Source organism: Microcaecilia unicolor, chromosome 2 (assembly GCF_901765095.1).
Source record: "Microcaecilia unicolor chromosome 2, aMicUni1.1, whole genome shotgun sequence".
In the NCBI taxonomy this organism is placed as follows: Eukaryota; Metazoa; Chordata; class Amphibia; order Gymnophiona; family Siphonopidae; genus Microcaecilia; species Microcaecilia unicolor.
Window position 1 is genome coordinate 262397069 of NC_044032.1, and position 16731 is coordinate 262413799.

General features: G+C 42.4%; 1 protein-coding gene across 1 annotated transcript in view; it reads left to right on the forward strand.

The window, feature by feature from the left end:
• The window catches only part of ABCD1 (ATP binding cassette subfamily D member 1), a 103541-nt gene that overhangs the window by 10782 nt on the left and 76028 nt on the right, over positions 1–16731 (forward strand). Inside the window, exon 2 of the mRNA XM_030194077.1 lies at positions 15975–16155. Coding sequence (XP_030049937.1) covers positions 15975–16155 — 181 coding nt within the window. The remainder of the gene's footprint in view (positions 1–15974; positions 16156–16731) is intronic.

Sequence of the window (16731 nt, forward strand, 5' to 3'; positions counted from 1 at the left end):
GAACTTGTAGACCTACTATTAGTAATATGCAATCTATCCCTAAAATCAGGTGTGGTACCGGAAGACTGGAGGGTAGCCAATGTTACGCCGATTTTTTAAAAAGGTTCCAGAGGAGATCTGGGAAATTATAGACCGGTGAGTCTGATGTTGGTACCGGGCAAAATGATAGAGGCTATTATTAAGAATAAAATTACAGAGCACATACAAAAACATGGGCTGATGAGACAGCACGGATTTAGTGAAGGGAAGTCTTGCTTCACCAATCTACTTTATTATTTTGAGGGGGTGAACAAACGTGGACAATGGGGAGCCGGTGGATATTGTGAATCTGGATTTTCAGAAGGCATTTGACAAAGTGCCTCATGAAAGACTCCAGAGGAAACTGGAGAGTCATGAGATCAGAGGTAGGTTATTACTATGGATTAAGAGCTGGTTAAAAGATAGGAAGCAGAGAGTAGGATTGAATGGTCAGTATTCTCAATGGAGAAGGGTAGTTAGTGGGGTCCCTCAGGGGTCTGTGCCGGCACCGCTGCTTTTTAACATATTTATAAATGACCTAGAGATGGGAGTAACTAGTGAGGTAATTAAATTCGCAGATGACACAAAGTTATTCAGGGTCGTCAAGTCGCAGGAGGAGTGTGAAATTACAGGAGGACCTCGCGAGACTGGGGGATTGGGCGTCCCAAGTGGCAGATGAAGTTCAATGACAAGTGCAAAGTGATACATGTGGGTAAGAGGAACCCGAATTACAGCTATGTCATGCAAGGTTCCATGTTAGGAGTCATAGACCTAGAAAGGGATCTTGGAGTTATCATTGCCAAGACGTTGAAAACATCTGCTCAGTGTGCTGCGGCTGCTAAGAGAGCGAACAGAATGTTGAGTATTAGGAAAGGGATGGAAAACAAACACAAGGATGTTATAATGCCATTTTATCACTCCATGGTGCGATCGCACCTCGAATATTGTGTCCAATTCTTGTCGCCTCATCTCAAAAAAGATATAAAGGAATTGGAGAAGGTGCAGAGAAGAGCGATGAAAATGATAAAAGGGATGGAACGACTTCCCTATGAGGAAAGGCTAAGAAAGTTAGGACTCTTCAGCTTGGAGAAAAAGCGGCTGAGGGGTGATATGACAGAAGTCTACAAGATAATGAGCGGAGTAGAGCGGACAGATGTGAAGCGTTTGTTTACACTTTCAAACAATAATAGAACCAGGGGACACAGGATGAAGCTAGAATATGATAGATTTAAAACAAATAGGAGAAAGCTTTTCTTTACTCAGCGTGTGGTTGGACTCTGGAACTCATTGCCGGAGAACGTAGTGGCAGCAGCTGGCCTAAGGGGGGTTTGGATAGATTCCTGAAGGAAAAGTCCATTGAACATTATTTTTTAAAAAATTGGGGGGGGGGGGGGGGTTGCCGGGTTCTTGAAGCCTGAATTGGCTGCTGTCGGAGACAGGATGCTGGGCTTGATGGACCCTTTTCCCAGTATGGCGGTGCTTATGTGCTCATGACATGCTATTTTCTTGTGGGGACGAATGGGGATGGGTTGGATTCCAGTGGGGACAGACAAGGACGGTTGGATTTCTGTCCCCTTGCAACTCGCTAGTTGCGACAGTGGGCTTTCATACTGTCTTTTAGGATTCTATATTCCTTGCTCTGCTCATGACATCACAAAGTGACTTAAGAGCTCAGTTATATGAAATGAGGCATTCAACCTGTCTGTCCTTTCATTTGTCTATATTAGTATTGTTTATAATACCTTAAAAATAATGCTTTATTACCTCATAATTGTTTTACCTTAGAGGAGTGACTCTCATGGATCCATTGTGCTGCAAGGGGATGGAAGGGGTTGTCATTTAATTTACTATATATTATAAGCCCTGGACTGGTCTGGAGGGATTAAAGAAAATTAAAATTGTAATTTCATTTTCTGCTTTTAGGTTTTAAATGATAAACACCCTCTCCCCATGCAAAAATGTTTGAAGTAGGTAGTATATTGGAAAAAAAAAACACAACCAGTTCTCCTAGTATTCTTTTATCACCCCTCTGCTGTCTTGTCTTGTAGCCTTCACTCAAATTGTTTTCACCTCTGACTCCTCTAAGTGACACAAATGTACATTTGTAATTTATTCCACCAAAAAGAAAAGGTTCCCAGCAATAGTACCTGTGGTAAGCACCAGACTTTTTTGTACCTTTATAGAACCCTTAATTAGCTGGAAAATTAACATTTAAATTTACAATTTATCCTATATAATAATTCTCACCTCCAACGTTCTGACTTGCTGCCTGGGACCGTGGCTCCGTAGATCAGGCTGACATCACCGTAGCCATTATGATGTCAACTTCAGAACCCGGAGGGAAAAAAAACATGCCTCACAGCTGATCCATGTCCAGAGGAGGGTCGCTGGACATGGGTGGGGGGGGGGGGGGGGGCAAGGGAGAGAGGAGGGTCGCTGGACATGGGTGGCAGGAGGGGGGGCGGGGAGAGAGGAGGTTCACTGGGCATGGGTGGCTTCAGTGAGCGCAGGGGGAGAGGAGGGTCGCTGGACATGGGTGGCTGCAGGGGGAGAGGAGGGTCGCTGGACATGGGTGGCTGCAGGGGAGCCGAGGAAAACCTTTCTAGCGCCCGTTTCATTTGTGTCAAAAACGAACCTTTTTTTTTTACTAGTTATAAACAAAAAGAATCTGTACCCTTTCTCTGATAAGCAGAATCAGTGCAGCAACACTTGATGACATCATCAGGACAGATCTAGGTTGAACATTGGCTCTCCTAGAGCCCAGGAAACCATGGAAGGTTTGGTGGGCATACGTAGGTATTTTGGTTCTGGCAAAACTTCCTCTGCCCTCTCCTGCTAAATCTGTGTAGACCAAATGTGCATTTGTTGTCCCCTGATTGAATTAAAAAAAAAAAAAAACCTGGCCGCAGGACAGCTCTCCAGAAGCTTTCATGCGTATAGCCAGTGGGCTTAGTCAAATGCCTGCGGGAACTGGAGCATACAAAACCAAGGCTACCAACCACTGATCCACTTTAGGCTCTACAAAGGCACCTGAGGGCTGAGCAAGGCAACATAGGGGTGAACATAAAAGCCAAAAGTCAGAAGGACCTGGCCACCCAACTACAAAGTAGTTCTGGCATCTGTTCCACTCACAGGATACAGGACTTTGGGTAATCGCCCACTGTAGGACTGATGCTTGGTGCTCCACACCACTGCAGCATAGGGGAAGGGCTGGTAGGAGTGAAAAACATGTTTTTCCTGACGCATTGTGCTCCACAGAGTGTTCACTGAATAGGAGTAGCAGGAAAACTGATTTCTCTTGTGCTACCAGAGTTGCAACAGACTTCATGGTCTCACAATATTTCACAAAGAAGAGTTCTGAAGAGGAAGGGTCTTAAAGGAGCCTTGCAGAATTTTCAGAACCACAGTTCTGCAAAGCACCACGCTGGTGATCTTGCACCAAAAACAACCTTAGCCTACCACTTCTCCATATCCTGTAGAAATGACCCCCTCCCTCCCCTGTTTTTTACAACAGTACTTTTAAACGCTCACAAATGGTTCTTCAACGGGGCCATTGCTCACAGCTTATTCAAACATTGGGGTTTCCCCAATATAGGGAAATGGGACGATATACCGCCTTTCTGAGGTTTTTGCAACTACACTCAAAGCGGTTTACATATATTCAGGTACTTATTTTGTACCAGGGGCAATGGAGGGTTAAGTGACTTGCCCAGAGTCACAAGGAGCTGCAGTGGGAATCAAACTCAATTCCCCAGGATCAAAGTCCACTGCACTAACCACTAGACTACGTCTATAGATCTCTTACACAACATGAAGTGCCCAGTCTTCTGCCCCAGAAAAGTAGGCATGAACAGATGCATTCTCCATGTCAAGAAATCAGTCTGTTTGCTGTTTTGCATATTCCCTTCTTATTCAAGGTCATTCAGCAGATCATATAACACTTGGCATGCATGAGTCTCATAGCATCTCATTGGCCTTGGTAGGTTTGGTTTTTGTAGCTCATCTTGCAATGGACTAGCCTAACTTCTGAGAACCTATCCCTTCCTACTGATACAAAAGAGAGGATGTCTCTTATAGGGATGTGGAGTCAGTACACCAAATCTTCAACTCCAACTCTTTCTACAGTCCATATCTGACTGATATTAGGCTTTACATTTTTTGTTCTGGATCTAAAGTACTGGTAAATATAAGTTAATTAGATCAGCACAAAAATATATTTAAGCATAAAATGATAAATTTACCATATATTGTAATTTTTTGTTTTGAAACTGGAGTCAGTATATTTTTACTCCAACTCCACCCAAAATTGTTTGACTCCGCAGCCCTGGTCTCCTGTAACCCAAACTAAAATCTTTCAATCACAACATGGATATTGAAAGGCAGTTGATTTCCATACTGCTTTTTGTTTAATTTGATCTTAACAAACTGGACACTTGTGTTGCCAAACATAGTCTCAAACTGGGTGATAAAGTGCATACTTTATCAGCAAGCAGGTATCCCTTCTCTAGACCCCATCAGGGCTCATTAACTTTGTGGTCAAAGCAATCTCTTATTCCTTAGCATCCCTCCGGACCGGACCAGGATTGGACTGTTGGGTTGTGCCCGCCTACCAGCAGGTGGAGACTGAGAAAAAACTCTGACTCTAGAGAGCCAATAGGAGCCCTGGCCATGTGACCTTAGCCTCAGTATTTTCTCAGTCTCCCAGCAGGTAGGAAGTGAGCCCATTAGTCTCTCTCTCTCTTTTTCTCTATAAGATATTACAGATATATTTATAATACTTTTTCTGTGCCTGGAATCGTAATTAGAGGCTTGACAGGGTTTCTTTTCTTTCTTTGACAGCCTCTGGGGTGTTAAACTCGGGTGTCTCGAGTCCACCCCCCCTTCCTCCCCATCTCCCTGGCTTAGCAGGGAAGGGCCGTCCTTTTCTCTGGAAAAGTGTACCGTCTTTGGGAGAGGCAGCCACTTTTAATAGGCAGCTGTTTTTAAAGAATTAAATCAAGTAAAAGAAAATTAAAAAAATTAATTCAAATGAAAGGAATTTAAAGGAAGTAGTTTTTGCTTTCCCCAGTCTTATAACGAGCAGGTAGCTCTTCTGTCTTATTCTGTTTGAAGAGTCTTTATTTTCTTTTCTGGCGGAGCTATTTAAAAAAAAAAAAAAAAAAAAAGTGAAAAGTCAGCGTCTGTGACTTTAATCGGCGGTTTTTTGTTATCTTCATTATTTTTCCTCTGCTATCCGGCGTTGTTAGCGGCGGTAGTTGTAAAAAAAAAAAAAAAAAAAAAGAGAGAGGCGCGAACTGTTAAGCGCGTGCTCGCTCTTGGACAGGTCTGTATAGCTTGGGAGCTGTATTGACGGTTCCTGTCGGGCCAGAGGCTAAACCATGTTTTGTGCGGCATCGGAGGTTATCTGTTTTTCAGCGGCACGGATTTCCTGCTTCTTCGTCGGTCTGGTCAGTGGTTTTCTCCCCCGAACTTTATTCTTCTCATTTTGGCGCGCTTGGCCGCCATTGTTTTGCCTGCAGCTGCAATTTCCCTTGACGCGGCAGCGTTTTTCTGCTTTTACTGTGTTTGGCTGTTTGTGCAATGGAAAGGAGATATTGTTTCTCCGGTAGTTGGGGCAATTGGTAGTATATTTTCCCCGCAATTAATTTTTACATGTATTTTTCAAGCTATTAAAAAAAAAACCCAAAAAAAAAAAAAAACCGAAATGTTACGATGCGAATGGCGCTCATTTTGTTTTTCCCTCTGTTTTTTCTCTGTCGGGGACTTTTTGGTTGCTAGCAATGTTGTGAATTAAAGTGCAGCTCAATTGGCGATTTCTTTGTTCTTGGCAAGACTCCGATTCAAAGTGCAGCTCAGTCGGGAATTCTCTGTTTTAGACAATGGGGCGAATTAAATTATATCTCAGCTCCAAAATAACCAATTTCCTATTCCTTTCCCTTGTGTGTGATGTTTGGAGGAAAGGTCTTTGCTGTTGTCTAGCGCAGTTTTTATGGAGGTCCAGTGTGTGTCACTCTGTGTCTTTCTCATTTCCTGGTGAATAGGACTACATTGTCTAATAGTCAATTAATTAGTACTTTACAAATCTGGCCATAATATCTTAGTTCCTTTCAAGCATTTCCCTTCATGGCTATGATGTTATACAGTGTTTTAAGAACTTAACAAACATTTTCTATGGCATAGGCTATCTGGTTCAGGTGCCATTGTTTGTTTGGTACTTTACAATGCTGGACATAAGATCTTAATTCCTTTCAGGAAATTTTCCTCCGTGGCTATGTTCTTATACAGTGTTTTAAGATCTTAACAAACGTTCTCTAGAGCCTAGGCTATATGGTTCAGATGCCATGTGCAATGAAATACATTGTCTGATACTCAATTGTTGCGTACTTTGCAATTCTAGACATAAGGTCTTACTTCCTTTCAGCAATTTTCTTTCATGGCTATGCGTTCTCTTTGGCATAGCAGATGACAGCTGCATAGGCTACATGGTTCAGATGGTTCTCATATTCTAGGAGACTCAGTCCTGTCTACCGAGCACCCAGTTTTCTCAGATGCTTTAGAAGGCATGTTTTATTCACATCTTCTCTACTTTCCAACTGTCTTGGAGTTTCTCATGTGTTATCTTAGTTTTCTTCTAGGACTTACAAGATATATGTCCACTTAGGGAGTAAAGTTATCAGGTCAATTTGCATTTTCTCCCACTTAAGGATAGTGGGAGGTCCTCACGCCATCTACTTGTATTTTTGTTTCCTCTATCTATTCAGCCTGGGCACATGGTAAACATTCTGGTTTCGTCCAGTATGACCATCCATAACATCTGCTATCCCTTTCTCTTCCTTACAGATTTTAGGGTCTTGTTTCAAGCTTTCTTGACGTCAGGTACAGTCTTGTCTCCTGTGGCACAAATTCACCACCTTTTCCGTAATAGGTATTTTCCAAGTCTATTCTTTTTCATTTTCATTTTATTCTTCCTCTCTCCAGAGTTTTTTTTTCTCTTGGAAGGAGATTCACTCATTTTCTGTGCATTTTTTGCAATAAGGGCATAAGTGTTGCCATAATGGGAAAGGCCAAGAGTCCCCATCCTGTTTTCAGATGGGGTCAATCCAGATTGCAAATACCACATTCATATCTCGTGAGTGTGCATCTGTTCATCTCTGTACATCTCAGTGAGGAAGGAGGCATGACATGATACGACGTTTGGGGAGATCCGGTAAAATTAAAGGCCAGTGTGTCTCAGTCCACGCTCTCAACATATGGTGATCCTTTCATTTTCATTCTGTATGTCCTCATTCCAGACCTTCCTTTCAATTGGAAGGGGATTTTTTCACTTCCTGTGCATTTTTGCTATTAGTATATGAGTATGGTCATACGGGGAAAGTCTAAGAGTCCATTAAGCCCAGCATCCTGTCCTCAGTTGTGGTCAATCCAGGTTGCAAGTACCACATTCATTTCTTATGGATGTGGGTCGGTACATCTTAGTACATCTCAGTATAGGAGGAGTAATGTCCGTGATACGAGGATGATAAGGTCCTCATTACCAGTTTTCTTGCCCTGCTCTTCGGTCTCGTGTCGGCTCTGCGCACTTTTTTCTTAAGTTATGGTCGTAGTAGCAGCGGCGCTCATGAAACTACGTCTCGTCGTTTCATCCTTTCCATAGATGTCTGGTTCATTACAGACAGTCTTATTGGCAGAGTTGTCAGGTCAAGCAACGGGTGGTGCATTTTGGGCACACCCTAGGTTATGGGGTGCATGTAGCCAGGTCTCTCATTTGAGCTCTCTTTTGAGCTCTCGTGTGATCTCATTAGATTTCATAGCATGTTTCTATTTTTTCTCTCTTTGTTTAGTCAAGTTGGCGCAGACTGTTTTTGTCTTCTCTACAAGCGTCCCACTTTCTGTTTTCTCTGGATGTTCTTGGGCCTTCGGCCATTACCTTGCTCTATTTTGCAGAGTAAAATTTTACTTTCTAGCTCCCAAGAAGGAATTTTTTCTTCATTCGCTTTGGAGTCTCGGTAGTCTTTTTTGGGCAGCTTTTCACTCTGTCAATTTCGTGACCATTGAAGAAAAAAAAAAAAGAGTTCTCAGTGGATAGTACCTTAAGGGGAGGTCCCAGTTCTACAACTATTTCTTTTCGCTCTGACCTTCCATGTGCCTCGCTTACTCTCTTGCTAAAAAGACTTGTCAGCGGCAGAGATAGATGCCCTCTCGTATCCAGATATTTATCTCTGATGGAATCCCTCCGCTCAGTTGGCCTCTGTATTCTCACTAGTGGTCTGGTGGTTGAGATTGAGCATTCTTCCTGCAGGTATGCCGGGAGCATATACACAGTGACCAGTTTTTTGATGGCTGCATCTGTGAAAAGATATATGTATATTTATAGTTCTACTACATAAGTACAAGCTCAAAGGTCCTATCGAGCCCACCTTTCTGTCCACGGCCAATCCAGACCATGAGCACCTGGCTAGATTCCTAAACGTACAAACATTCTATACATGTTGTTCCTGGAACTGTGTAGTGTTTTATGGACTTCTATATGTATCTAACAGATGAAAGGTACTAACAAGTGTCTACTGTTGATTTATTCCCGTTTTCACTAATTGGGGTCTACGACAAGAGTCTCAGGTGATTGGTTTGCAGAGGCAACAGCTACAGATGATTCTTTCTCTCTCAGTTGAATTGCGCTCTGAGATATGTTTTTTTTTTTCATGTTGGGTAACTGCAGCGGCTGTCAGTTTATTTGGACCTTCAGTCTAATTTGCAGCAAGGATTTAGGTACCTTCTTCTTCTGCATAGTATTTAACTGCATTCTTGTTTTTACCTATTTAGCTTCTAGTGATCAGGTACTTTCTCACTGACAGGCTTTACATACTTCCAATCTGTTGCTAGGTCAGCAATAGTCTACAATATCTGGAGTATTGTACTTCAGGATTTCGGTTTCCACTTTCTCAGCTGAGGTAGATTCATTGCAGTTTTTTGTTGCCAGGCGGCTCTGCTTCTACCTTTGTCATCCTTCTTTCAGTCGTTTTTTCTCGAGTCTCTCTGTCCTTTGCGCTGCACTGATAGTGCGGTAGGGGACAATATATAGCGGCCACTTGGTAGGGGACAATGTTCAGCGTCGCTTGGACTTTTCAGCTTCAGCTTTTTTGCTTTGTAGTCATTCTATTTAGTTTATTGGCGGTTCTTGGATCGTCAAGCTTTGGCTTCGTATTCATCCTAGTTTGGGTGTCTTCAGGGACTCTACCACATTCTCAATGTCTGTCCCTCCCATAAGATTACTGCTTTGGTACTTCCCAACAGTCCAATCCTGGTCCGGTCCGGAGGGATGCTAAGGAAGGAGAAATTAGATCTTACCTGCTAATTTGCTTTCCTTTAGTCCCTCCGGACCGGACCAGGCCCCTCCCATGTTCTATCAACTCTTTAGATTCTTTTATTAAGTTTGGAAGTGTATTCGTTCCTTTACCACACGTGGAATGTTTAAAAAACAAAAACAAACAAAAAAAAAAAGACTTTGCGTGGTCCATACCACTTCTCTGGTGGTTGCTGGTGAGCTCGGTTGCTGGAATGTATATAAAACCTTAATGGGTCATACCACTTCTCTGGTGAGAGTTGCAGGTGAGTTCAGTTGCTGGAATATATATAAAGCCTTAAATATGTCATACCACTTCTCTGCCGAGAGTTGCTGGTGAGCTCAGTTGCTGGAATATATATATATATAAAACCTTAATGGGTCATACCACTTCTTTGGTGAGAGTTGCTGGTGAGCTCAGTTGATGGAATATGTATGAAACCTTAAGTGAGTCATACCACTTCTCTGGTGAGAGTTGCTGGTGAGCTCTAATATGAATGGGCATGCCACTTCTCTGGTGAGAGTTGCTGGCGAGCTCTAATATGAATGGGCCATGCCACTTCTCTGGTGAGAGTTGCTGGCGAGCTCTAATGTGAATGGGCCATGCCACTTCTCTGGTGAGAGTTGCTGGCGAGCTCTAATATGAATGGGCCATGCCACTTCTCTGGTGAGAGTTGCTGGCGAGCTCTAGTACTCGGTTTTGCCGAGGAATTTGTGGCTGCTAGGATTCCATACGGCACAGAAGTTCTTTCTTTCTTTCCTGCTTTGTTATTCAAATACTGAGGCTAAGGTCACATGGCCAGGGCTCCTATTGGCTCTCTAGAGTCAGAGTTTTTTCTCAGTCTCCACCTGCTGGTAGGCGGGCACAACCCAACAGTCCAATCCTGGTCCGGTCCGGAGGGACTAAAGGAAAGCAAATTAGCAGGTAAGATCTAATTTCTCCTTGCCAACCTATGGTTCACCTCCAAAGAGGATGTATTTAAAGCTGCAACTTGGTCATCAGTGCACACCTTCACCTAATGTTACTGCCTGGATTCATTATCGTAGCTTGAAAGTGCCTTTAGACAAACTGTTCTACAAAAACTCTTCAGGTACTTGCCTTCATTTCCAACCACCCAGGACCATTGTACCCCAGATTGTTTTAAAATTGGTTCAGGTGGCCAATTGGCTGCTTTTCAAGGTTTGCTTACCTGTAATGGGGAGTTCTTTGTAAACAGAATAATACAGCCTTGCTATCCAACCCCTTCTCCCTTCTAAGTTGCAGAGCTTCTCAGTTTTAGTACTGACTGGTGGGCAGAGGGAGCTGTGTGAATGTAGGAACCTTTGTGTATGCCCCTGAAAACATTACAGGTCTTTAGGTGAGCAAAAGTCCAACTTGGATCTGTCCTGATATCACCAAGAGGAATGGCTGCATTACCCCAATTTCTGTGGAGAACTTCTGTCATAGGTAAGGAATTACTTCCTTCCTGCCCCCCCCTTAAATAAAGCAAACCCAAAACTATGTAGATAAGTTTTGCAGTTAATTCACTGGAACTTGTGTAGGACTCGTATTATAAGGTATTCTATTTATAACCTCTTCTATTATGAAAGTGACTTTGCATCAGAGATTGGGTCGGACTGGTGCTTAAGTGATGGGTATCCATGTTGGCAGTGTCTTTAGAGACCCAAGCAAAAATAATTGAGGAGAAGTAATATAAGTACAGCTTTTATTCTTAGGTATTTACAAATTATAACTAGATGTTTCCAACTTTTTAGATGTTCATTGAGGATACAAAAACTCAGTGTTTATCTGTGCAGTTGTACCACAGGTACTGTTGTGAGGTACATTTTTCTGGTGTAATTGAATACGTATGTTTGCCTCACTTAGGAGTCCTAAGTGCAGAACAGGCACAAAAACTGAGTGTAGGATTCAAGACAAGCCAGGGGAGAGGAGAAAGAGGTCTAGAGAAGGTGGTGTCTTCTGGTGTTTATCCAATGAATACCCATTTAAATTGTTTTGCATTAGGATTTGTCAGTTAAAACATAAAATCAGAAGCCTTAAATATAATTTACTAGTAAAAAAGGCCCGTTTCTGACACAAATGAAACGGGCGCTAGCAAGGCTTTCCTCTGAGTGTGTATGTTTGAGAGAGTGTATGTGCGAGTGTGTGTGTGAGAGTGAGTCTGGGTGCAAGTGTGTGTGTGTGAGAGTGAGTCTGGGTGCAAGTGTGTGTGTGTGAGAATGAGTGTGTGTGCAAGTGCGTGTGAGAGAGAGAGTGTGTGAGACAGACTCTCTGTGAGACTGAGTGTATGAGACCAAGAGAGTGTGTGAGTGACTGTGTGACACATAGAGAGTGAATGTGATACAGTGAGAGACAGTGAGAGAGAGAAAGACATTGACTGTGAGAGATTGTGTGTGTGACAGAGATACCTCCCCCCTCCCCTCTCTGGTGTCAGGCCCCCCCCCCCCTCTCTCTCTCTGGTGTCTGAGCTTTACTGTGCAGGATGCTGAGCTCTGGCTGTGCTTCAAGGAACTGACCAATCCTATTTAATAGAATGCACCGCCAACATTCTGAAGCCGAGTAACCTCATGTGGTTGGTCACTTCTGCTTGTGACGAACCCGGAAGTACTCGAGGGCGGAGCTTACAGAGATGGAGCCTGAGCTTCAGAAGCTTCAAACCCTTCACTGAAGCCAGGGAGTCAGCTTCAGAACGTTGAGGTTGGTTTTTATTATATAGGATATTAGTGTAAGGGTTTATCTGTAAATAATTTGCATACATTCATACCTCTTCCCCCCCCCCCCCCCCTCCTTACATAAATTGTGTGATAGAGAATGACACTGGGGCAGGTACTCACGTGGACAGAGCCTACTTTGAAGGCTGTTAACAAATTAGACATTTATGTTTGAGTGATGCAGATGACAATGTTGTCATGTTTTGGAAAAACAAGCAAAAGTGCTGGCCACAACAGGCAAAATTTGCACATGGAATCTTGTGCATTCCTGCTGTTAGCACATCTTATGAGAAGACATTTTCTATTGCAGTAAGGACTTTGGAAGATGGGAGAGCTAGACTGAATCCTGAAATCATTGATGACTTATTCATCCACAGATTAAAACATCACAACAGTGCTCCATACTTTAATAAAAAGATTTAAATATAAAATCATAAGTGTTCAAGGCTTCTGCAGATGAGGACAGAGCCTGCAAGGAAGGGGTGAGGATGGGGATAGAGTCTGAGGGGACTCGTCATTAAGCGGGTGTACTTTCCCAGCAGAGTGTGTAGTCTGTGCATGCATTGGGTCCAGTAGAAAAAAAAATACATGCACTGTTATGCATGCAGAAGCTAGGCAGTGATCAGAATTAAATTTTACTTACCCAAATGTATTTTACCTACACTAAACATGTGAAAACAAAATGCCATCTTTGTGTCCCTTGAAAACATTTATACTCCATTTAAGGTTATAAAGGCATAATTTTTGATGGGACATTGTACACTGTTAAGACAATTAATTAAATATCCCTTCAATCACAAATATGGTTTTTGGGATATGAACACTCAAATGTAGCAAATTTGTAGAGAGAGAGGGTGCAGTTACTGGAGTCTTGGGTTCTCTTTTGTTGGCCATTTAAAAAAAGGATGTAAAGGTTCATGGATTTGATATACCGCTTTTCTGTGGTACAACCAAAGCATTTACATGTATTATATGTTCAGGTCCCATGACACAATTGGAGGTTTGATGGGGGGCTTTGTCAGAAGCAAACCTTTCATAAATTGAACAACTAGAGGCTGAGCAGAGATGGACTTACTCTCTACATGGTGATGGTAAACACCATTTGCACTGAGTTGAACCCTTACAGAGTAGATTTTTAGACCAGACTCAGAAAGGTGTAGAAGGTATTCAAATGGCTTTGCCATATAAACTTCATCTTACCACAACAGCACAATGTATTTGTTCACACCGGAAACAGTAAATTCCGGTACTATGTAGGCCACATTGAGCCTGCAAAAAGGTGGGAAAATGTGGGATACAAATGTAATAAATATGTAGGAACGTTTTATGTCCTTGGTGGACTCAGTCTTAAGTTTTTATATATGGACTACATGAGCTTCAATACACATCTCTTAAATTTATGATGTTTTCTGTGTTTCTCCTCCTCTTTCATCTTCCTTCAAGCTGTAGAAGGTTATTATGTAGGAGCAAAAGAATGCCAAAACTGCTGAGCTTGAAATGGGCCTTCTCCTTCAGAACCTTTTTTGCATTAACTTTTCATGTTGAAGGAGATCAGGGCATCCCCTTTTTCCCAGTCATGAGCTCTACTTTCTCCATTGTAGCATAAGACCCTAGCTGACATAGGTTTATCACCCTGCCCCTCTTACCCTGATATAGGCACTTGGCTTCTGTCTCACCGTTCTTGAGATAAGCCTGTGACTTTTGTCCTGTTTCCCTGATGTAACCTCTTCCTACACCGTCACAAACAAGAGGGTATAAAATAGCATACAACAGAAACCAAAAAGCAACACTGGGCCTTCAGGATGGAGATAAATGTCGTCCTTTAATGTGTAAATGACCCGACACGGGCCGTGTTTTGGCACACAAACGCCTGCCTCAGGTCAGAATGATCCTTCAAAATCTAGGCAGATGAAGATATTCAAGCAATCCAAATATATTACCTTATTTCCCAAAAGGCCAAGAACAGGATATCTGTATATCATAGGCCTTTCTATGATATACAGATATCCTGTTCTTGGCCTGTCTTCATCTGTCTAGATTTTGAAGGATCATTCTGACCCTGAGGCAGGCGTTTGTGCACCGAAACACTGCCCGTGTCAGGTCATTTACACATTAAAGGACGACATTTATCTCTATCCTGAAGGCCCAGTGTTGCTTTTTTGTTTCTGTACCTCCTTCCTATACCACCATGATGCTATTTCTCATTTCAGTCACCAAGGATCCCACATTGATTTGATAACTAATTTTAAGTTCCTGTTCTTTATCCATCCAGTACAAAATGTCAGGGGTTGCTAAAGAGAATAGAGCCTGATAACACTTTCCTGAGAAAGCTGAAAAGGTTGTAATTTGGCTTAGTCCTCACTGCCAACCCCTTTGTGATAGCATTCAGTCTTAACAGACCCTAGGGGAACTGCTTGTAAAATGGCTTGTCATAAATTAGGAAGTAAGAACTCCTCAAAAAAATTGTCTTCTGTGGGACCCTAGGAGGCTCATTTTCAAAGCACTTATTTACAAAGTTTCATAGGTTTCACCTCCACATAACTTAGTGCTTTGAAAATAAGCCTCCATGTATAGTAAATGGTTCTTGTTTTTAAAGTTGAGGAGAAATTATGTAAGACTGCTTAGAGCAACTCCCTTATGTGAATCATGGCTCGCCTGGTACTCAAAGGGATCCTTATCCTGAGAAGGTGCTGAGGGACACTATGGAAATTTGTAAAATTGCCAGTTTTTAATTGAGCTGTTCTAGGAGAAAGGTTGCTCCTAATATCGGTGAACACACATATCAAGGCACAGAGACAGTCACACATGAACAGCAGAGTTGGGAATAATTCCATGAGGCATTAACAATTCAAATGTGCATTCATTTTCTTGTAAATTCTACTTTGAAATCTTGTGACTGAACTGTGTAACTTTCTTAATAGCTGCTATGTGCAGTGACGCCTAGTAGTTAAATCATGGTGTCTTTGTGGTTGCTATAGATAGCTATTGCTACCTAGTGGTGTAAAAGCACAGCAATACCTGTTGCTTTGAGACGGTGAGGCCAAGTGGTTAAATTGTTAAATCCATCCTTTGAAATCTATTGATAAGGATATGACTTGATTTTTTTTTTTTTTTAATCACACTTGGTGTACTATTCTTTCCAAACCAACGTACACTTTGAGGCATATTTTCAAAGCACTTTGGGAGGCTAAGTGCTTTGAAAATGAGCTTTTTTGGGTACCACCCGATTCTCAGCGCCCCTCCCCAGGAAGTACAGATACAAGCCTTTGTGCAAACATGCAGGAGGTTTGGAAGGAATTCCATGAGCTATGCTTTACACGCTTTCCCCACTTTTTTTTCCCATTCTTTCCAGCTCTTACACCTGTATTGATATTGACATTTGGAAGGAAAACACTTGCATACTAACGGGCAGAAACTGTATGTAAGGCAGGCACAAAACCTTGAACCTGGTTTTTGCAGCAGTGTGCGTGCCTAACCAGATTTATTTTTTTATGTAAATGTTCTCTGAGCTATCACAGCTCCTACTGCCATTGCTACATATTTTTTAAGTAGTGTTAATCAGATAAGTATGTTTTCCTAACTATAAAGGTCTTGTCCTCTTGTAGATTACTCTTAGGCATACTGAACTGCACCAACTTTAGTGGTAGGTTAAATAGTGCAAACTAGACTGTGAGGGTTCCATCAGGCTTTGGTTGTAGGGGGATGCAGCCAGGGTATGGATGTGCTTCTCAGTTGTAAAGGATCTGTATAATTTCTCAGTACATCTTGAGGCATCTCTGAAAATATATGCTCCCCTTAGGAGCTTTTCTTTAAGAGGGTCCTTTCAGTTTATGAAATATGTTGTATTTGCCTGCAGCTGCTGTGTCTCTAATGGTGTCCCTCTTCTACTCATCTACATTGGCAGGTGGAGCTGTCTCTGCTCCAGCAGTGCTACCAAGACCTAGCATCCCAGATCAACCTGATTTTACTGGAGCGACTGTGGTATGTCATGCTGGAACAGTTCCTGATGAAGTATATGTGGAGTGCTGCTGGCCTCATTATGGTGGCTGTGCCCATCATCACAGCCCCCGGCTACTCTGGGAGTGGTGAGAACACACCTGACACTCATTCTCTTCCTTTTTCTTTTTCTATCACTTTTGCTTTTTTATTTTGTGTTACTCCTGGGGGAATTTTTCTGATTCCCCTTGAACAGTTTTAGAAGAAATGCCAATCAACAATAATGGGTCAGTCCTGGCTTTTACTCCTCCTCCTCTCTCTGGGTTTTTTCTGGCCCTTGTCATAGTAACTTAGATTAGAGGAAGCTGCACTGGAGCAAAAAAAATAAAAAACCAGGACTGGTAGAGTATCTCCTTTTGGGAGGCCAACTTACATGGCAGTTCTGGTTTAACAGAATGATCCTCTTTCGCTGAGCATTGACTAATATGTTAGTGATGTTTGAGACTTTGTCGAAGGACTAAACCTTCCTTTAACATATACTGTAAAATAAACTAATTTTTAAAACATGTAACAGGCCAGTCCTGTGGTTCAGTGACAGCTGCTCTGCATTCCTGTGCAGAAGGCTTGGGTTTGATTGCTGGGCCTATCTTTCATGCCCAAGGAATGCTGTGTAGGTAACCCTGTCATGCACGATAGCAATTTCAGAGAGAATTGTGGTTTGCGGC